This window comes from Cyrtonyx montezumae, unplaced genomic scaffold (genome assembly GCF_038088225.1).
Source record: "Cyrtonyx montezumae isolate F1298 unplaced genomic scaffold, pur_monq_1.0 scaffold_9, whole genome shotgun sequence".
NCBI classification, from domain to species: Eukaryota; Metazoa; Chordata; class Aves; order Galliformes; family Odontophoridae; genus Cyrtonyx; species Cyrtonyx montezumae.
This window is the reverse complement of record NW_027072100.1, coordinates 3,033,983-3,056,914: the sequence shown is the minus strand read 5'-3', so window position 1 is coordinate 3,056,914 and position 22,932 is coordinate 3,033,983. Positions and strand designations below refer to the sequence as shown.

General features: G+C 51.5%; 1 protein-coding gene across 2 annotated transcripts in view; it reads left to right on the top strand.

The window, feature by feature from the left end:
* Positions 1-9,745: 9,745 nt before the first annotated feature.
* The window catches only part of TOX2 (TOX high mobility group box family member 2), a 111,249-nt gene continuing 98,062 nt past the window's right edge, over positions 9,746-22,932 (top strand). For both annotated transcript variants that reach the window (XM_065754095.1, XM_065754094.1), the window contains exon 1: positions 9,746-9,904. In XM_065754095.1, coding sequence (XP_065610167.1) covers positions 9,803-9,904 — 102 coding nt within the window. In that variant the 5' untranslated portion in view covers positions 9,746-9,802. The remainder of the gene's footprint in view (positions 9,905-22,932) is intronic.

Below are 22,932 nucleotides of genomic sequence, written 5' to 3'. Positions count from 1 at the left end.
GGAAATGATACTCATGTAGCAAGAGGAAGCAGAGCCCTGCTTGGTTTGTGAGGTGGCATGTTTCACAGCATCGACACGTTTTTTTTGTTGTTGTGCACATAGAGCCTCTCTATTCATTACTGGAGCAATGAGGATCGTGTCAGTGTTGGACGCCTTTTCTATTGTTGGGTATTACATCCATTGGTTCTCCATCTCATCAACACTGTTTTCCAGCAACCTTTGGAAATTGTTCACTTCCATTCCAGTCACCAGAGAGAAATGCAAATACCCCGTGCTTGGAGTGGTGAGGGGAGAAGGAGAGGAAGGAAGCAAGGGAGACCTCTGTGATCTGTTCATTCATTATCCCACGGAGCATGGGAAGTCATCTCTTTACGTGATTGACCTGCCTGGATTTGATTACAGCACACCGCTAACCTTCTTCAAATCTGGTTGTGTCATACAAGAAAAGGGTTGAAGGCTGTTGCCATGGTATTAAGGTATCTCTTGAGAAAGAAGAGGAAAAAAAAAAGAAAAAAGAGAGGAAATGATGCGCCTTTACTTCCTAGCCAAGTATAAACAAGAAACTCACGCACATGTTTCTGTTTTGGACAAGCTTTCAGCTCCTTATCAAGTCTCATCTATCAGCGTGCTTCCTGGGGAAGGAGGAATCGCCCGCTCGGCGGATCAGCTCAGGGTGGGGAGGGGGAGATGACAATTGCGAAGGGCCGGGGGGGGGGAAGGGGGTGGGAAGAATAAATCAGCCTTGCCACCGTTCATGATTTATTCATGAGACACGTGAGTTTTGCATTTAAATGTGACATTCTCATGATCTCAATATTGTATATGCAAATCTAAAGATTCCTGTGACTCCACATGCCCGGCTTAAGTCTCGTCTCAGATCCTCGGTTCTGTACAGGCAGAACTGGAAGGTTTGCACTGCTTCTGTTTCACTGCCTGTTTATTCCACAGCTTAAAGGTTGTACGCGATGCTGAACTGCTCCTCGTAGCAGAGGTGTAATTTAGATGTCAGAGTTTTGTTTTCTTTCTTTATTCCAGCAAACTCTGGCAGTGAGGAACCATCTGTAGATCAGGTAATGGCTCCGCGTGGGGAGGCCTTGTCTTGCCCGAGCTATCAAAGCACTGCTCTTTGAAGCACACAGCTATCACCTGGGGTAGCAGGCCAGGATTAAAGCAGAGCATATGCTGTGCAGCTCTGAGCAAACTCATGCCTTGAGCTATGTCAATGCCAGCACTCCCAATGCAATGTTGAAGTCATCAGTTAATGGTTGATCTTGCTTGGAGGCTGTTAAGATCCCATTCAAGTTCTAAAACAAACTAATGCAATAAACACTCTGGTACAGAGCCATGGGCTTCCTGTAGCTCGGTTTGGGACCTCAGTTCAACCCCTTGGTCCCCCTGCCCTGTGTTAGTGTCAGCTCTGTCACTACCCTAACACAAATATTCCTCAAAGATGTTATTGATAAACAGCAACTCGACGATAACAATGCCGTTGGTAGTTTTTATAGCACTTTCTCAGTAGCACTCGGCTGTTTTCTTGTCAGTTTGAGCCCAGAGTTGGCTGAAGTTGACGATCTCATTCACTTTCTGTGGTCAGGGCCCATAGTAGCTGTGGCCATCCTATTGGACCAACAACTGTAGGGCCATAACTGTTCCCCAGATAGCCACATCACCCAGCATCATATCTCAGCAACAACCATCGGCTGCTTAAGGATGGTGTGCAGGAGACAAAGGCTGTACTGAGTGACACCTCCCCAGGGCATTACCTCAGATTTAGGAAAATATGAACATGGAGAGTTCCTGAAGCTCAATATTCAGGTCATCACTACTAATTGCTTCCAAGGACTTATTTCTTTTAAACCCCCCTGGATATTTGCTCCCATGGCGCCCTATGGCAATGAGATCCTCAATTTAATTTCCTACGAGATGGACAACTACTTCCTTATGGATAATTTCATTCAGGTCCCAATGGCTTTTCCATTATAGGAGATAATAAATGATTGTTCCTGAGCATCTTTCTCCACACTGCTCATGACTTTAGAGGTCTGTATCAGAATTCCCTCAGCTATTTCTTCTCACAGCCAAAATCCAGCTCTATTTAGCTGCCCTATTATTTCCCCCCTCTGTAAAAGTAGCTCTGGTGATGCATTAAACAGCTCTTTGTTTTCCAGTTCTCCAACAACCTTGCAGTCATTGCATTTCTTGCCACATCCACACCACCATCACAGAAACTTTCATTCAGCTGAAAGAGGGGGATGAGTCACCAGAAAAAAAAATCCAGATAAAATGTAGTATTCAAATATTTTACGCATCTTTTTTTTCCCCATCATTCTCATGTCCTCTCTCATCATGTCTTCAGTATCTCAAAAGACTGAAGCTGGTACAAGAGCTTGGAGCAGGATAGTCCCCATTAGCCAGACTTGGAGCCCTGCCTGACCAGTCAGGGAAGGGACTCACGTGGGGCTCATGTCATGACCTGAAATGTTTTGTCAGCTCGTTTTATCCTCTAGTTAAAATCTGAGAGGGACAACATTTCCTTGCAGGTTAGAAAAAATAATAATAATAAAAAAAAAATACAACAAAATTAAAGCAAAACAGGCTGAGTGTGCTGGGTGCTGTTTGCTAGCTTTTAACATGGGATTTAGTGGTCAGTGCTTACAGCCAAGCTTGGCAGCATCGCAGCTAAGCACTCCACAGCACAAATGAAGAAGTGCAAGAACCTTTATTCTGAAGGGTGCTGCCTGCAGAAATTCATGGTAGAAACCAGGCTGGGTGAAGCAGTTTCGTTACTGAAATTTCACTGGATAGAACAGGTTTCTCTATGCCTTCCAGCTCCCACTGCCCTCACACACCATAGCTCTGTGAGCAAGCCAGGCACCCTTAGGTGTCTCTTGGGGCTGCTTTTCTGCACAAAGGGGCAAAAAGAACAAGCAGAGCTGCTGTGCTCTGAGAGTGGGCTTCACCCTGCAGGGGCTGCTGGTTCACATGGAGTGGGGAAGTATTCTCAGCACAAGGGAAAAATGTGCTCACTGCACACCCTGCTCCTGCAACCAACACTGTGCAGAGCAGAGCTGCTGAAAGTGAAAACAAAGGCAGAATGATCACTGTGCTAAGTTTGGGTTCCTCGTTGTTCGCTGCATTGCATCAGTGTTTTCTTTAGTTGCACAGTCAGATGGCAGGGGTTTGTGTGAGATCTTGAGACTCCTCCTGTCAGGGGAAAATCCCAGTGATGTGGGCTCTGCTCTGCATCACAAAGCTTGGGCTGCCACATCCATCCCAGCGTGAGTCCTCTTTTCCCTGTTGCACTCACATATATGTACCATCCATCAGCAGTTATGGGAAGAGGAGCAAGTGGAAGCTTCACATCCTCAGTGGGGAACAGGCCTGGGGGCATGTCTGTGTCAATGAGCACACACGTGTGCTAACTGGGAGCCAATGCTCATTGAAACCTAAACCTGACTTCCCTGCATGGGTCTGGTGTTCATCATCCATAGCCCAGAAATCATCTCTCGTGCTGGGTCTCAGAGCAAGTCAGAAAATGAGCTGTAGACAGGACTGTTAATCCAGCTCAGCCTGCGTGCCCCACTCTGATAGCATCTTTCTTGCCTTGTCTGGGGACTGAGTTTCTGGGTTTTCACAGGGAAATGGAGGTAAAACAGCAGGGGCTGGGATGGGGATAAGAGATAAAGCAAAGGCCCAGCATGGAAGGAGCTCTGCCATGTTCACATTGTACATATTTCCTGCAGAAATCTAGGAAGGGAAGAAAAGGAAAGTTTGCCAAGTCTGGTGACACGACCTCCTTTTATCAAAGTTCCAGATCTGATTTACTTTAAGAGAGGTGAATGGCAAATGGTCCTCTGTAGCCGTGGAGCTGGCGCAGAGGGAGCTCAAGGCCAGGTGTGCAAAGAGAAGGGCATTGGGAAGGGGCAGAGGGGGACAATTAGGGCAGAAAGGGTGTCAGGACAGGGACAGAAGGGAGGGGAGGAAGAACCAGGCAAAGCCTGGAGGGAGTGTGTTTAAGGTTTGGGGGTCTCAAAGAAGGTGTGGGACTGAGAACAAGAGTCCTGCAGCTGGAGTAGGCAGGCTCATCCTCTGGCAGTGGAGGAGGACGGAGCTTTCTGGGGCAAACTGAATTTCCCAGAAAGCCCAGAGGGTTAAACAACTTGTGAGTTGTGTTAACTGTGCCACTGGTTTCTTCAAGAGAAGGAGAGGTGGAGGAGCAGCTTGGAAATAGTTGCAATATCTCATTTAAGCACTTTCAAAATGAGGCATTTTCAGTTTTCAAGTTGAAAGGGGGTCTCTGTTTCCTGACCGATGTAATTATGTTAAGATATAGAGGGCAGTGAGTAACCTGAAACCTAGCTGAGAGTTTTGCTGCAGGCAGAGGACATTTTAGGGTTAACCCATGATAATCCCCCATACCTACCCTGCCTGGCACTGCTGGAGCCTCCAATTCTGCCATTGCAATGACAATCCATTATTGTTCTGATTCAGCTCGTCGCATGCACCAGCCATCACTGAAAGCTCACTTTCTGCCATTGGGAAAATATAATAAATATACAGAATGTGTAAGCTGAGATGGCCATGATTCTTAAACTTTGGGGCTTTCAGGTAGGGGTGTCCATGAGTGTGTCTGTGGGTGGGATTATAAGGAAAACCATTTTAAAGACTTGGCTTCTAAAGACCAGGTGCTGTCTTCTCCCTGGGCTGAGGGTGAATGCAGGAGCTCCCTCCCACTGCCAAAATGTTGAATAAGTTTAGAGAAATAAACCAACTGTTCCAAGCTCAGGAGCTGATGTATGAAACAAAAAAAATCACTCTGCCGCATTGAGGAGTCAGAAATATTAATTTTCTGGGCAGAGGAGGGGAGTGTGGGCTTCACCCCCCAGAATGAATCAGTGAGATGATTCAATTGCATCACCTTCAGAGCCCGAGATATTCATTCAAAGCACAGTTATAAGAAATGACTCCTTTGCTCTGGGAGGAAGAACACTGAAGAAACTGTTAAAGTTGGTCACAGTCTGTGGCATCCTTGAAATCAGAAGCAATGCTTCTTCTCAGCTGTTGCACAGTACAATTAGAGATATGAAAGCAAATTCATCTCTGGGTGCTCGTGCCAGCAGCTGGGTGGGCACCTGGGACTCGTTTCCTCTGTTTCACACATGTCACGATCACCTTGACATACTGTTCTGAATGCTTTCTCAGCACACTGGGAGAGGGCATCACCTCCCCGACTCCTGGGCTGCCCCAGGGCTCCTGCTGGCTCCTCTTCTCCTTCAGGTAAAACCTGTGAAGTCCATATGTGTATGATCGTGCCTGTATTTACACTCCTGGACGTGGTTCACTTCTTTGCTTACAGTTTGCCTGAGGAAAGCTTACATTGTTTTTCCAGAGGAACTGTAGATGTGGTGAGCTAGTGCTGAGCGTGCTGAGGTGGGAGCTGGGCAGGGCCGGCCCAAAGCCCCACAGTGGCTCCAGTGCTGCCTCCCTATGTAGAGGCAGAGCCATGTTACATGACCACATAATAACTGTCCTTTGCACCCACATTACCTCCCTGCTCCAGGTTTCCAGAAGCATCTCTAACCATTCAGACCAGGTGGTCTCCCACATTGCGCTGCTGAGGAGGAGGACAAACAGAATGGGGACAAGGACACCGGGTCCCCAGGCAGTCACACAGAGATGTGAGCCCTGTGCTCAGGACTTTCCAAGCAAGGTTGCATCTGGTGCATACATTCCTTACCTAAGGCAATGCCCCACACCATGAGGAGGGCTCTGGTGGTCACCCAACCACCAGGTCAGGGTATGGGGGATTGAAGTGGTACAGCTGAAGGAGGAGAGCTCTTGTGGAAGGGTTCTCCTCAAATGCCAACACTTCAGGTCAGCAGAAATAACACCACAGTCTCTGTGAGGATGGCTGCTGACAGCATCCTCCTGCAACAGCTAACCTAACCCATCCCAGCTCTGAAACAGTGGCCACAGCTCAGCCCAGTGCCAGCTTCCCAGCTCCCATCCACACCATGTGCTGCTGCTGCCCCAAAGGATGGATTCACCAGGGATGCTCGGAGAGGGGCAGCCCCAGACAAACCCTGGTGCTCAGAGCTCTTCCTGCAGCAGCTGTAGGTGCAGCCGTGCTCGCAGCACTTAGCCAGCATGAGATGCTCCAAGCAGGAGAGTCATCAGATTCTGTTTCATGGTGGGTACAACCCCGAGGCCGCAGCCAAGCACTGCTCCACGTCAGCCATGAGCAGGAGCTTGCTGATGGATTCCCAGCATTGGGAACTTCTGTTTTTGGTGAATCCGCCCTTTGGAGGCAGTGCCTGAGTGCCAAGCATCCGCCAGCCTGAGTCTGATGGGAGCACAGACAGTGCCACGTGGGCAGAGGAACAATGTGTGAGCACCCTCAGAGCTCCTCTGCCACTTGTGAGCATTTCGTTTGGTTCTGTTTGGGCTTCTGCAGTGTTTTATCCCATCAATGACATTAATTACGGAGTAATTGCCTTGGTAGCGTGTAACAACTCTCCTCTTTTTAAAATAGATTTTCACACAATGCGTAAACTTTGCCGTACATGTGCTACGTTTCTTGTGTCACGGAGGAATGTGTAGACAAAATAATGTTTTTCCTGTCAGAAATTCAATGGGCATCTAAAGCAAAGTGACAGGTGGTTAAATAGCTGCATTTAAAGGATGTCAAGAAGATTTTTTGGACAGGTACCAAAGCCCAGTGCCAAAAAGAAGGCCTAATACCATCTGCTTTGTTAGCGGAGCTGCGATTCTACGTTCCACTTTGAACGATGTGAAATGCCAAATGTGTAACCTCGAGCTGTGGGTCCCGTCCAGCTCACCTGGGTGGGGGTGTGCCATGGGCTGGCACCGAGCCCGACCCGCTCTTCCAACCAAACCCGTTTCAAAGCAACGGGAAACCCTCACGTTGAATTCAGCCCCGCATTACATTCGAATCCAGATGCAACGTGGATCTAATTAATCCGTTTTCATGCATTTTAATGTACACATTTGCATCGTGTTGGTTGGCAGCTGGCTTTATCCGTTGGTTCAGTATTTTTATGACCGGTGGAACTACTGCATCCATACGCTTCCCAGCAGGAACACAGCTCTGAATTCAGTGGTTTTCAGCCACAGACTGGGGGTGGGACCAAAATGCCAACACACCATTGCGTAACACCGTGGAAAATGGATACCAGTACTTCAGGATAATAAAACAACAGAGTGCTTGATTACTTTAGTGATGATTTCAGCAGGCGTTTTTGATGGCATGTCACGAATTATAAGGTAGGGATATAAAGAGGGATGGGTGCTGGAGGACGGCTGTGAAACAAAGAACAGAGCTGGTAACTTCAGTCCAGTTTCCTGGCTTCCAAACAGCACCTTTGAAATCGGGACTGTTCAGGTTCAGCCTCATATTTAGAAATACTCACTGTAGAGTTTTCTCTGCTTTGTGAGGAGTCAGTGCAGCTTGAATGGGATTGCTGAGATAATCACCCTGTTCTTTCTGTTCCAGCACTAACATTAGGCATGAAATCGGAATTGTCATGTGTGCAGCTCCTCTTTCAGCAGCCCAGCCAAAGCAACTGTGGACCTCCTGGGCCTGGGGAGGAGACAGCTGCACGGAGAACGAAGAGAACAACGTCTATGAACGGCCACGTTTTAATATCAGGCTTCGTTGTGCTGCGAGCAACGCTCCCAGCTCTGTTTCCAATTCAGCCCTCCCAGCCTGTCCCTTTGGCTTCAGGTGTTCTCCCCAAGTGTGAGGGCTCTGCTCATTTTCTGGTCCTGTTTGGGGCTGTGATGGCTCTGCCCCCCGTTCCTTGCCTCAGTGGGTACCCAGCTCCCCCCATGCAGGACAGCACCCAAGCTGAACCACCCAGGGGCACACCTCGAGCCCTGGCCCCAGCCAACCCCATGGGTGCTGTATGTGCCCACCCTGCGTGGGCAGTCTAGGGCTCAGCCCCACAGTGCTTCCCCCGCTGTGATGCTCCTTGCAGGTGAGCTGAGGCTGCAGGTATGAGCTCCCCAGCAACGGCAGGGATCTGCCAGGGCTCAGCCCATCCTCCTCCTCCCCGTGGCAGGATGCTCTGCACTGTTGGCCCCGAGGGGGCAGGTCCCATGTCACAGGAGGAAAGCAGCTCGGACAAAGGAAGGATGGGTGCAGCATTTGGAAGTGTGATGCCTCGAGGTGGTTTGGCTGGGACTGCAAGGGAAGCAGGCTGTGTCTGCAGAGCAGTGCTGGGAGTTTGGTGACAAGACGCGTTAGCTGTTACAGAAATCAACAGAATTAATCCTGCTACAAGTGAAAAAAGCCAATTCAGCCCTAACTGTAATGCTGCTAGCAGTGTCTCTACAATATGTGAAATTTAATGATTATGATAATTAATAAAGATAATAATACAGTGAAACCTTGCTAATTCATACTAATAACTCAGAGGCTTCTTACTAATCACTGAATTTTGTGGATAAACAAGCTAGAATAATGCATCATAAAACACACTTTGTTCCATTATTTCTCCAACTCTCGCTTAGTTTTAATTCTCTGTAGTTCGCAGTGCGCCGTCGCTGTACTTGGGAGGGCTTTTCAAAAGCAAATGGGCCCAGAGTTGGATAAGCCCATGCGATTTGCTGAAAGGTGGAGGAGAGGCAGCCCCTCCCGGGGAATGAATGCCGGGCAGCAAAGTGTGATACACACTGTCGTGTGTCTGCATCATGCCTCCCGGGCTGGGAGGCCTGGGAGCAGGTTGCTGTCAGGATCAGTGCTCCTCCAGGAGAACCGTACGGTTTGAAAAATAAATAAATAAATAACACTAAATAAATGAGAAGTCGTGTTTTGTGCCCAAATCGATCTTTATCCTCAAATCAACCTGAGGGCTCAGCGCTTGGTTTTCAGTTAAACGGGTGCCGCGATTTTTACGTGAGCACGGATTCCTGGAGCTGACGTTCCCTCGAAAGCTCGGCAGCTTCGGGTGCAGCCGAGGGGATGTGGAAGAGCCACGCATGTGCTCTGAGCGGGGCTGCCCGGAGTCCTGCAGGGCGCGGGATGCGTGTGTCACAGCCGTGATGTTCAAAAAGGAAATAGAGGAAATAAAAAGGCGATTTCCAGCAGCGGTTCGCCGGGAAAGAGACACTTTCGGCTCCGTCCTATCCGCGTGGGCGCAGACGGAAGGCTCACGGGTCTGCGGGAATGGCACCGCACGCTGCAGAGCGCTCCGTGCAGGTGCTGCTCTCCCGGTGGGACGGAGGGAGGGATGGCAGAGCGAAGGGCCGACGCTCGTCCGGCAGCGGGGTCTGCCGAGGTGCGGGATGGGCCGGTGGGAGCACGAAGCGGGGGCTGATGTCAGAGGCTCAGGGTGGATTTTGTGGTGGGAGGGCACGCCGGGAGTTCAGACCTGGCAGGAGAGAGCTCGCGGCTTTGGGGCCATTCCGAGCGGACCGGCGGGACGGGCAGCACGCGAGCAGGAGGCGGGACGATGCGAGGCACGGGCTGCGGGACGCCCTGCAGGGAGGAGGGAGAGCCCCGCAGCACCGCCGGCGAGAGGGGATCCCTTCCCCCGACCCCCCCCGAGCGCAGCGGCCCCGAGCCCTCCGCGCCCGCGCCCCGCTCCCCAGGGCCCCGCCGCGAACAAAGCGGCCCCGTTGCGGGGCGGTGCGGAGCGGGGCGGGCCGGGGGCCGCCGCCCGCCCCCCCGCAGCCGCCGCCGCCCGCCCTCTCCCCGCCCCCCGCGCCAGAGGCACCGCCGCCGCCGCAGCCGGGTCCATGCCCGCTGGAGCCCCCGCCTGCCGCCGCCCGCAGCCCCGGCATGGACGTTCGGTTTTACCCCTCCGCCCCCACCGCCGTGGGCTCCCTGCCCGGCGCTGACCCCCCCTGCTTGGGGCCGCTGGATTATTATCACTGCAACAAGGTAAGGGGGCGAGGAGCGGGCCGACCCCCCAACCTCCCCCCCCCTCCCCCCCCACCCCTCCATCGGACACCCTCCCCCATCGCCAGCCCGGGTTTAGCTCGTCCCGCAACTTCGCGCCGGGTGGGTGGAAAAGTGCCGGCAGCGGCGGGAGGGGATCGGAAAAGTGGGCAGCGGGGCCGCCCGCATCGCCCCGCACCGCTCCGCTCCGCATCGGCCCGCGGCCATCGCCCGCAGCGCTGCGGACGGGGAGATGGAGCGGCCGGGGCCGCGCGGAGCTCTCGGTTCGGCCGCTTTCGGAGCTGTTGGTTTGTTTTCTTCTTTTCCCTCCGGGAGTGTTTTTCTCTCGGAGCGGTTTACGTGCGCTTTTTTATTTGTTGCCGTTGTTGGTGGGCACTTTGCTGCCTTGTTTCGCACCCTTCGTTTGACGGGAGGTGCGGGAGCGGAGATGCCTCGGGATGCGGGGATGGGAGAGGGGATCCGATGCTGCCCTCCCCCCCCATCCCCTCCGTGCCCCCCCCCGTCTCCCCCCGCCCCGCACCGCTCTCGATGCGTGCATCGCTGTCGGCTCCCGACCCTCCGTCCCCGTTCATAGCGGGGAGAGGGATGTGCGGTGCGGGGATATTTGAGAGCGCTGCGGGAGCCGAGAGGAGCGGAGCGAAAGGCGGAGGCATTCGGAGCGCGGGGATAAAGAGTGCTCCGCTACGTGCGGGATCCCGGCGCTGGAGCACAGAGCTGCGGGACACAGAGCCCTGCGGAGGGGGCACCTGGGGGACAAAGCCCGAGGTTTGAGCTGGGAAAGTTAAAAGAAAAAAAAAGGGAAAAATGCAGCGGGGTCGCAGCTGAGGGGGGGTATGCCACCGGCTCGTCCCGCTGCTGTGTGACACTTCGGGGCCGAACTCTTTAGGAGCAGCGGGAGGAAAGCTGCTCGGCTCCCGGCTGCGGGAAATTCAGCCCCGTGCGGCGGTGCGTGCAGTTAACTGTTCTCTGACGTTCGGGTTATTGGTCTCTATTTGTTAAGTTGTAGTAAACCTAATAGCTCACGTTTATTTTGAGACGCCCGGTTCTCCTGAAAAGAAACAAATAGATCTCTCCTGCATCCACGTAGTGCCGGTTTCAAACGGTTCTCTTATCTCCGCCGCGGTTTCTAAAGCGCCAGTGATGCTCTCGAAACGCTCTCGGGAGCCGACCCCATGGGAGCCGGGATATCGCGACCGAGTGCCGACAGCGACGGTCCGGGAGTTTCCCCGGGAGCTGCACCCACCCCAAACCCCCCCATGAAGTTCGGAGGTGCGAATGCGGTTTGACAGTGCCCCAGTTCTCCAGGCCCACGGTGTGGGGCCGCGCCGCCCCCCAGCACCCCCTGCTCCCCAGCACCCCCTGCCCCACTGCCGGGGCACGCAGCCCCGTGCTGGAGCTCCTCGCTGCCCCCAATCTCTGGGATTAGGACCGGATTTCGGTCCTCGGGAGCCACCGTTGAGTGTGCAGAGCGGCACCGCGGGGCCGGAGGGAACCGTGGGGATGGAGCCAGGAGCTGTGCGTGGGACACCCGAGGAGCACCCAAGGTACTGACCACTGCCACCAGATGCTGCTGTTGTCACTGCTACCGAGGATCTTAAGACAGCGGCGGGGAAGGGGTGGGGGGGGGGGGGATGGGGGTAACTAAGGAAGCGATTTACCCTTTTCAGGGTGCTTTTTCTTTTCTAGTTTCTTCTTTTGGGTTATTTCCCCCCCCACAGCCCCCTCTCTTTTCTGAGTTACCGCATCATTCACTTATGTGCAGCAGTGCACGTTTGTCTGCGGGATGAGGTTGGTGGAACGGAGCCAGAGGTGAAGTGAGCTCACTTCGTCCCCTCGCCCCGAGTCCAGCAGTCCCAGCACTGAGGGGCTGCAGCGTCACCCTGCAGAGCTCCTGGGCTGCATGTGCCCGTGGGTGTGTGCACAGATCCCGTGCCCACTGCTGCGGGCACTGCCTGAGCACGTGTGAATCCTCGGAGCCATGGAGAACACTGTATGAAACTTCAGAAAGTCCCACTCCAAGCTAAGACATTGTCTGCCTCAAAGCTTTTCCACTAGAAAAGTCTGAGAAGCGAGGCCAAGTGAAAAATGTGGAAGCTCTCAGGCTGCACAAAATCCCAGGAGCAGAGCTCGTGGGCTCTGCCCCCCACAGAGCACACAGCAGCACCCCGGGTGATGCTGCAGGCAAGATGGGGCCATGGAGGGGCTGTAATCCCCTGCCCAAAGTGCATCTCTCCTCCAGACTCAGCTTTGGCTCCCAGGGGATTTGCTGTTTGTTTTCTTGATGGGGATGCAGGGCAGGCACGTGCAGTGTCACCGCCCATCAGCAGCTGCCTGCAGCCACAGCCCTGAGCATCCCCAAGCTCTTCGTGCACCTCCTGAACGTGGTATTGTTGCCGTGAGGTTCCCAGTCTGATCTGCACACTGCAGTGAGCTGCCATGTCTCTCTTTACAGCCACAGAGGTACCTATTGTGAGGCAGAATTTCCATTTTTAAGTGGATGAGAGATGCTTCAAGGGATGATGAAATGGGGACTGTGTTCAGTCCAGGCCTCGCCATGGGGTTATATTTTCACCCTTTCTTTCCCCACCTGTGTTTTTACTTGGAGAGGTGCTCACTTGTAGTGTGTGGTAGGGTCTGTCCCCAGTGGAGACCTGTGGTGGGATCCAAGGGTGAGCACCCAAATGGGATGTAGGTTGTGCTGACTGCATTTGGTGGGAAGCTGCAGTCCTCTGGGCACACTGGTGACACTGGGGCTGCCCAGATCTCTGTCATGGGTGACCCACTTGGAGCATCCAGCCCTGCTTGAGGTTGTGGCAAAGCCCACATTTGCCAGGGCTGCTGCAGACAGAACCAACGGCATGGGCTTCAGGGTTGCATTCAGGCTGGGTTCATTCTGGTGTGCAGAGGCAATAGGGGAGCATGCTGCAGCTAGCATTACCTGTACCAGAATGCCAGCCCCGTGGGCTGGATCCCAGCCACGTTCAGTTGGTGGGACCGAATGGGAAACACCATTATGTCAGGCTGTGTCCATGCAGTGGATGTGAGGGACTGGGGAGGTTCACCTCACACAGTGCCATCTGTGAAAGGAGAGCTGGGATTGTGCGAGGGCCCACCAAGTACAAGAAGTTGGGGTTTTGTTCTCATCCCGGACAGAGTAACTTCTTCAAGGTGTGCAGCGGATCCCTGCCTGAGCCGTGGTGTGTGCAGAGCTGGGATGGGATGGGAGTGAATCTCTGCAAATTCAGAGCAAATCTGGGGGGAGAATGAGCATCCCTCTTCTGATTTTCAGCATACACCCTCAGTGGCTTCTGGTGTTTTTGTTGGCCAGGCTCAGTTAGCATGATACTGGATTTCCACTGATGGCAATGATTGATGGGGAGGAGGAGGGGGCCCAGCCTGGGGATGCCAAATCCTTGTGGAGAGCACTGCTGTGGCACTGGGGATGCCTGGGTCCTTGAGGAATGGGGGTCCTAACAGGGATGTGAATGGGGCGAACCCTTAACCCTGTGGCATTCCTGCAGGGACCGACAGCACAGCCATGTCCTGTCCCCTATCCTGACAGCACCCTGGTGCTCTGCACCTCCTCACACACCCTGGGACTTTTTGGCTGAATAGTGGACAAAAACTGCTTAGCTGATACGCCATCATAAATTATGGGTAATTAACCTCCAGTGGTCATGAGATGGATATTAATCTGCACTCTGCTCTTTTCTTCTTTGAAGAATCCTTCAGCAACGGGATCCACACTGCTGGTAGGAGCCCAGGTTGATGGACTGAGTACACTGCTGCAGAACATTCTGTTTTGTTTTGATTTTTGCTGTAAATTGTAAATTGCAGCGATAAACACAGTCTCTTTCTCACTGTTCCAGAACCACTTTGCCATTCTGGAAGATAAAATGTATTCTTTCCCTTTTTTTTTTTTTTACTTTCTAAGCCAGCTCTGTTTTGATGTAACATAAATCATTCTTTGGAGATGGAGGGTTTTGGATGGGGGGCAAAGTGCAGCAAACTTTTAACGTGGGGCCCGTTCGGTTCTCATTGGCAAGCAGCTCCTGCTGGGTTGGAAATGTGGGCACTGGGTGCCCAGTAAGGGCTGTTACCTTTACCTGTGTGCTCATCCTGCTCGTTCGTCTTTTATTTCTTGACAAAATGAGTTCCAAATGCTTCTACCAGAAGTTGGCTTATATCTCTCAGTGTAAATGAAGCACATAATTGTGTTTTCCTAACAGCTCTGCATTAAAAATAAGTTATTGTGCCGCTAATGTGTTGTCCTCGACGATTTTGCACCCAGAGAAGCTGCTGTGTGCCACGTTCCCAATCGCTCCTTTGTTTAATTCTGCATTCCCAAACTTGGGGTACAGCATCGGTGCAGCCCCAGCTGCGGCACCACTGACTCCTACATGGAGATCTGAGCTCTGCTGCTCCACCTTTGTGGTTTTCCATACGTTTTCCTGTAATTAAAGCTTACTTCGGGGCTGAGCTGCAGCAGAGAGGGGGAATCTCACAACAAAACTTACTGAAACAAGCACTGATAAACCAAAAGAAGTGACTGGAAGCTGTGCAGATCCCTGGGTTTGCTCTTGGATGACCAGGTTTAAATATTTTAATCACACACGTATCCCCCCCCCTCCCTGCTTTTCCCTATTGTTTCCCTTGGTGGTTTGTTCTGATGGATCTCATCTCTTCCTTGTGAAATGGTACTGGCTCCTCGTCGCCTGCAGGCAGAATCTTTGCATTGTGCCACGCAATCTCCTCTGCCCTAATCTCGTGCACAGATTGTGTGAGCTCTGCACATGAATTAAATCCCTTCCTGACTCGATGTGTGGCTCTGTGGCCGGGCTGCTCCCAGCAAAGTGCTAGAAGCAGAGCCCTCTGCCCACAGTTGGTACTCTGGAAACGGGGTGAGCTGGGGGCTGCACTGCTGGGCTCTGTAAAAGGGAGCTTTATCCATATGCACATATATTTTTTCCTGTTGGCTTAACACCTGGCCCCTTGCTCTCATGGTGGAATTTCTTTGCATTTCTGGGGGGGTGGGGTGGGACCTGGTTCCCAGCTCCCTATCAGAGTGCTTGGATCCCAGCAGCAGGCTCCTTCCCACCACCCCATGACTCAGAGTTTCCATTCCCATCTGGATTTGCCCGCAGGCTCCATCCCCTTTCTTTCTGCATGTAGCTCTGCCCCCACTCTCCCCTTCCCAGCACACCATCCTCTGCCTCTCCTTTTGTTTGCAAGGTGTGGCCTGTGCTGTGTGCCTGTGGTCAGAGCCCGAGATAAGGGCTGCACTGTGGCTCTGCCATTCATCCTCTGCAGGAACTGCCCTTAGCCTCTGTTTCCAGATGCAGCAGGTCATGTTGGAGTACCCCACTAGGCTTTAGGGGTTCTCATGAAGGGTTAAGCTCATCTTGAGCTCTGAGCATCCACTGCTGGAAAGCTGGGTCCCCGGAGCAGGGCATGCAGAGCCCAAGGCGCCCCAAAGGCTCCTGTCCTCCCAAGTTATGGGTTCTGAGGGTTAGTGGGCATGGTGGTGCTGGGTTGAAGTTTGGGCTGGATGATCTTAGTGGTCTTTTCCAACCTTAATGAGTCTATGATTCTAGAATTCTGCTTTCCTATCCCTGAAGGGTCCCACTGATGGATGTATCCTACAGTCTTCCCTGGGAAGGTGCTGGCCCATGTGGAGCTGCTGAGCCACTGTAACAGGAGGGTGCTGCTGGGGAGATGGGGCAGGTGACGTCAGTGGGGGACTTGCATCCAGGGCAGTGGGAGGGGGCAATGCCTGCTGCCATGGGGCAGCTCATCCCAGCTGAATTCAAAGACTTTTTGTGCCATCATTATCCTTTGTCAAAAAATAAATGGCTTAAGGTGCGTTCTGCATTTCTCACCTTTCACTGGTGCTTGGAGCAGTGTGTTTTTCTAGGGTGAGCCCTCTGCCTGCCATGGGACATGTCCCCCTGGGGGTGTCTTTAGGGGCTCTCAGGAATCGAAGCTCTCATCCCTGGGGTCAGAAATGGGGCAGAGTGCACTCAGAGCCCTCAGCGACACAGAATAAAACTTGGGCAGCATAGAAATGGCATTAAACTTTAGGAAAAAGCCAGAAGAAATTCTACATGGAAACAGGCTGGGGTAGAGAAACCAACCTATGTCAAGACAAGTAGAATTGAATGGTGAGGGCAGAAAGAGTGTGGATGTCATCCCAAGAAGGAAAAGCAGAAATGGTGCTGGGAAGAATCTGGGCTCCACTGCTCCTGGTGGGATCCTGCTCTGTTTGCCAGCATTAAGCCCAGGCAGACGGCTTTCCCCCAACGCGCTATCTTGTCTCTAAATAGCATTCAAAGGAGAAGAAGAATGTGCTGTTAAAAATACCAAACTTTGGGGAACGGCTGGCAGCCTGCGCCGCTGATAAGCATTGTTGATTGAAGATCAAACGGCCCTTGGAAGCAGGAGGAAACCTTCCAGCAGGGCTGAGCCTGCAGCCAGACAGTGAGGTCACTGCCTTCAGCCTGTGTGTATGGAGGGACCTGTGCTGGAGTTACGGAGCCCAGACGGATGTTGACGACACGGTGCTTTTAAACCTGATAAATCTGTTAAGGCTGAGAACAGCATTTATTAGACGCCAAGAAAGACAGAGTCATGTTTTCATTATTAAGTAGTTGGGCTTTTTTTTTTTTTGTTTCCCTTGAGATACAAAGTCTGCCCAGCACGCTGCAGGTCACAGGGCGAACCAGAGACCAGGGACATGTGCTCTGTAATTAACTGACAACCTGCATTTCTGCATCCAGGTGGCTGTGGGGTGGCTGTGCCAAACTGCACACGTGGGGGATTGAACTGTTTCAGTTGAGTCAGACCAGTGTTTAGGGTTTTTTGAGAACCATTTTAAACAGTTTTTTCTTCTGTTGGGCTTTGGAAAGGGGATAAGTATTATCCATCCATCCATCCATCCATCCATCCATCTAAAAGTATCAGTATTAGCTTCCTGAACTTGCAGCCATTGAAGCAGTGTGGTTGGCACACGGTGATCTTCTAGGGGGCAGAGGGAAAACTTTGATAGGGATAACCACGTGTGGTATGGAAGCAGGGTATCAAATCTATGCAAGAGCACAAATGAAAGAAAGGCATGTTTAAAGTCATGAAATGTAGGCTAGGAGAAGCTCTGTTTAGGAAATTAGCAGTGGCATGTGCGGCTGCCCAGAAAGCCCACTGCCATTTTGGTGTTGGTCGGAGACGGGCTGCGCTCCTGAACATGAGGTTCTACACACTGTCAAAATGATATCACTGTAAGAACTGGCAAATCCAAGCTTATCGTGGTTTGAACTGTGGTTCATTTTAAGTCCTATGCAGAACTGTCCTCCAGTATGTGTACAAATCCACAGATCCAGATCCTATTTGCTGAAGAGCACTGCTCTAGGTGAATTATCTGGGAAATGCGGATTTAACGTCCCCTTGTCTTGTAGAGCTGTGTTACAGTGTTGTGAAGCTCAGCTGGAGCTTCTTGCTTGCCCCTGAAGCTGGAAATCATGGGCAGCATTTAAAAAATGCCAAAATCTTACTTGGAGACAAGGAAGAACAAATTCCTGGATCCAAATATTGTGTAATTGTCATCGTGCCATGAGCATGGGAAGGGCTGCCCTACTTGGCAATGAAGGTCTCAAGAGCTGGTGGCAGCCTGGCATGGAGAAGGACAGCTGAAACTGGTGGCCATCACTTTGGAGTTGGAGGAGCCACCGGGGAAACCCAGCTTCCTTTGGGCTTTGTGGCTGTTTGGAAACAAACTCAAGGCCAACCAGTACTAATGGGAGTACCGGTGGATGGGAAGCTGGACATAAGCCAGCAAAGCACCCTTGCAACCCAGAAAGCCAGCCAGATCCTGGGTGCATCCAAAGCAGCATGGGCAGCAGGGTGAGGGAGGGGATCCTGTCCCTTTCTCTGTGCTCTGAGACCACAGCTGCAGCACTGCAACCGATGTGGAGTCCTCAGGGCAGGAGAGACATAGACCTGGAGCATGTCCAGAAGAGGGTCACAGAAATGATCCCAGGGATGGAACAGCACAAGGACAGGCTGAGAGAGCTGGGGCTGTGCAGCCTGAAGAGCAGTAGGTATCAGTATCTAAAGGGGGGCTTAAAGGTCCCTTCCCACTCTTAAGGATTCTACAATGCTGCGATTCTATAATTCAGCACCATACAGGCTGAACGGGCTTAAAAACCCCGGTGTGACACTTGTGTGGCTGCTCAGGGCTGCTTGACCACCGTGATTAGCACATTGGATCTCTGTTGAGCTCCACAATTAGCAGCCCCAAGGCCGAGGTAGCTCAGCAGGAGCTGCTCAGACCTCACAGCCCGGGGCCCTTTGCTGTGGTTGAGTGGTGCAGACTTGACCGGCTTGCTGTAAGGAAGCAAAGCTCAATCCACGGGGGTGGAGGGAGATGAGAAAGGGAAAGCTTAATTCCTTGCTCGTCTCCACTGCAGATTCCCTCTATGAAGGATTCCCCTCTTGCTCTCTGTTGCCCAAGTGTTGCTTCTGTTGTGTTGTTATGTTTTCCGTTAGCCTGGGGGCTGCTGTGAGAGGTGTCTCAGTGCTCTGCCGGCTGTTCCTGATGCTTCCTTTCCCTTACTAATACTGATTGTTTCTGCCAAAAATCATTTGGCGGTGTTATGTAAACCTAGAATCACACGCTAACGCCCCGATCTGGGGCTCCTGCATATGCTGATGGGACTGGTGCCCGTGCTGCCATCGGGCACAGCCTGCCACAGGTCGCTTGGCACAGCACCCACAGCCAGCAGCCCCCAGCCTCGTTATCCACGGTGATCAGAGCCAACGTCACCCTCACAGCTGATAGTTTTAGTGGGAGGCATGAAAGCGTGCTGCGAGTCGCTCGGGGCTGGGATGTAAGCTGTTTGCAGAGCGTGGTACCTGCACATCAAAGCTCATTCTTGGCGCTGGGGTCTCTGTTGATGCTGTTGGGTTGGCAGCAGTGTTGGTGTGTGCTATGTGCTTGGTTTCTTTGCACCTCCACCTCTCTTCTACCCATGGTTGCATGGTGCCTGTGCCCACTGCAAATGGGGATGGTGTCCCTGCAGGGATGGATGGGATCTCTCCTCCTGTCCCAAATGGTGTGGGACCTCTATTGGAGCATGCACGGAACGTTGTTTACCTGGAAAATGATGTTAGCACAGACCTTAATGAATTTCTAAGTGCTTCTTAATGTGATTTGGCAGTCAGTTTGGAGGGAGGGAGGGAGGAAGGGAGGGAGGGAACTACCGTTGCTGCATTCCCAGTCTCCTCCCCATATACTCCACTGTTTGTGAGCGATTAAAGGGAGATTAAATCCTGTGGAAGTGGCAGGTGATGCTGATGGATGTTTGGAGGGGATTAGGCTAAATCCATTCCTCTTCCTGATTTAGCTCAAGATTTGAATTCACTGATAAGATTTGCCCAGGTTACATCTCCGAGACCGCCTCTGAGCCAGTGACTCTGTGGAGGTGTAAATGAAGGCAGAATCCATCCCCAGAGCAGAAAAGCAAATGAATTAACCTTTATAAGGTTGATGAATGCTTAAGATATCTGTACATCTATTCCTGTTGCAGCATCCAATTAATCCTCAGTGCCATGGAAGTGAAGGGTGCTGGGGCTGGCTCCTGGCTGGGGGCTGATACCCACATCCCACTGTAGCGTGACCACGAGCTGTGCAGCAGCAGTGGAGCTGTGAGTGCAGGGTGCAGAGGGCAAATACATTCATGCAAAGTCTGTCTTGGAAGCACGGGTGGTGGTGCAGAGGATGCAAGGTCCAGCCTTGCTCTGTTCTCTTTGCTTCCTTAGAGTTGCTTTTGGTTTATAGGGCTATAGGAGCAATCACAGTTCCCTCCAGACTGTTATAGATGCTGATAGGGATGGGAAGGAAAAATGAAGCCCAGTGTAAGTCACAGACAGCTGGGAATACTTTAAGAACATAGTGCTTGGGAATAATTTAGAAATAATGTCACTGAAATTATGCTTTTCTAGAAAGAAGGGAGAAAGAGAGCTTGAAATGAAATATACATTAAACAGAGCCTTCTTGACTTCATTAAGCAAAAGGATCTTAAGGGCAGCGTTCTGCAGTTTCCTCACTGTACTGCTGCACAGCCTGGTGTTTGCCAGTGAGCTCTGTGAAAAACAGAAAGTGAATTCACCATATGGTGGAGGAGAATATTCCGTATCTTTCTGTGTGCATGTGCGTATGGCGGTGGTAGTGTGTTTAAAATAGGGTTACCTTTGCATTTGCTTTGTTTAAACAAGAAAAAACCAGTTGCCATAACCTCTCTGTTAGAGATCTTAAGCACTTTGGGTCTACTCAGCCTCACTGGGGCTGATGCCAGAGCCAACAGCCGTGGGGATGTGCAGTGCAGGTCTCTGAGGGCCAGGTGGGAAATATGTGTCTCGGTGTAAAACTCAGTGAGGAGGAGCAGCATCTCACCCCAGCAAAGTGCTTGAAGCATTTCCATCCAGCACTGGTGTTCACTGGGTGCTGGGATGAGGGAGCTAGGGTTGGCCAGACCCCTTTGGAGATGCAACTCAACGACACGAGGAGGAAAAGCACCACATTCTGTTTGCATTTAGGGTTGGCTTTTCCATCTTCTTCTAGAACGTGATGCGTGGTGGGATGCGGGAGGGAGCTCTCACTGCTGAGCCCCTGTGTGTCCACCATCACCTCAATAGCTGTCCGTGGTGCAGGGTGGCTGCCAAACCAGCAGCATGTGTGCATGCACAGCCCTGAGGTTCCTGTGCGCCCGAGTCCAAGAGAGAGCTCGCCGGAGCTGCAGATGCATGCACAGCAAGCTGAGGCCTCAGCAAATTTGGCACAGGTTGGTTTTCCAGCAGTATCCAATGATGTAATATAGCAAATATTAGGAGAACAACATCTGGTAGCACTGCTGTCTACATGCTCACTGCAAACAATTTGTCAGACCTGTGTAAACGTTCAGTTTAGTAACAATGCTGTGGTAAGAGGATCGTGCAGCCAAGGCCACCTGCTTGCTTCTTTTCCTTTCCCATACAGTTAATAAGGACATTTTTAGTCTGGTTTTGTTTTCAGTGCAACGAGTAACACTTTGAAAGCAACTGCAAGCACTAAAAAGAGAAGTCAGGCTCTCCTCGTGCAAAGGTGTTGGCCATTTATTTTAAGCGTCGCGTTGCAGTTAGCTCATTATCTCTGAACTGTGAACCAGATGGGGATGACCTGGATATCCTGGAGGAGGGATCAGTTCCCGACTCGGGACAGGAGGGTCTCTGTGTGCTGCTGGGGCAGGCAGGGCTGGGCTTCTCCTCTGCAGTCCCCTTGTTTGCTCCATCAGGTCTCTGTGACAAGGATGCCATCAGCATCCCCCAGCCACATTGTGCAGAGCCTGAGCAGCCCTGAGCAGTTTGCATCAGGCCGCTGCTTTTCAGCAGTGCTGCCTTCAGTTTTACCAAGCTGAAAAATTCATGAATCCTATTCCTTCCTCCCAGTGAGCACGTGCCTGGTGAAAGCCTTCCTCTTTCTCTGTCTCTCTGTGCAATGTCTTGCCTTCTCCTCCATGAAAGCTTGGAGCCCGGCTGCAGCTCCAGGCCTGTGAGAGATCTCTTTGTCATATCACCTCCGTTCCTTTCCTCTCAGAAAACCAGGAGGAAAAAAAAAATGGTGGAAGAGAATTTCATTCACTTCCACACTCATCTCCTTGGGGCAACGATGGGAGGGCAAATAGGAGAGGCTCAAGACCCATGTTTGCAGTGACTCCATTGGAATTGCACGTCTGTCCACGTTTAACTGGGAGTGATAGGACAGATAGAGGCACTTTCTCAGCCATGGCTGATCCAGAAGGGAGCTTCACCCAGCGGTGTTGCCAGGGCAGTGCCTGGAGCCACTGAGACCTCTCCAGGAGCTGAGCTGAGGGCTTCTGTTGGAAACCAGAAAAGAAGGCAGTTCCAGTTTTCGTGAACTTGTTAGATTTGATACGAATGGGATTTATTTAAAGAATTAAATCTGAAGCCCGAGAGATGAGTGGTTTTAAGGGCTATTAGGAGATGATTGCTCGTGCCTGCCTTTGCATATTGAGGCTCCCTGCTCATGGGCTAGAACACCTCCTGGCGGTGTTTATGGGGCTGTCAGGACCCCATTCCCACTCGGGAGGGGTCAGCGCAGAGTTAGGCACACGAAACCAGGTTGTGCAATTGGAGATGGGGGACCTCTGGTTCCTAGTGCTGCTGTAAGAGGCTCTGGTTCCACCTCGGTGTCTCCAGCCACCCTGCTCTAGCAATGACAGGTGCTGCTCTCCACCAAGGCAGTCCTGGTGGTAAATTAAACCACTGCTTTTTTTTTCTTCTCTCTCTTTCTTTTTTTTTTTCCCCAGTATTCAGTGCTAAATTAGAATAGAAACCTTTTCAAACCATTCCTTTAATAAAGTATTTAGTTAATAGACGCTGCATAGCTCGTAAAGCTTGCAGGAATCTGACATGGGGTATCATAATATTATGATATTTAACAGCAAAACCTACTGCATTATCAACTTACCTCTATAGCATGGAGGAGGCAACAGCTGAGGCATAAAAAACTAATGCTTCAGTATGACAGAGCTAAAATTGAACTTGGCAATTACCGCGTGCGTGATTCACAGCATTGTGAAGTGAAGCTACTATATAAATCAGCTCCAGTAATCATAGGGTTTAAAATTAGTCAGTCACTATTAACTCTGCCAGCGTTAGCGTGTGCTGGAGAATGATGAAAGCGAAAGGTATGGAATATCTGAAGTGGGGCTTTAAAGTAAAACCACCGCAAGGAGCTCCCAGCGGGAGGGTTTGGAGTTCACGCAGGAGTGAGGTTTGGGGTCCTCTGACAAAGGTTTGAGAAACATTTAATTGCACATTGCAGCGTAATCTTTTGAATGCTCAACATCCTTCAGAAGCACCTTTTCATGTTTCCAAGACTTTCGCAGTTCACAGAGGGTAAAGCGACGACTGAGTTTAATTTTTTCTCCCTTGCAGATTATTATTATTTTCTATTTTTT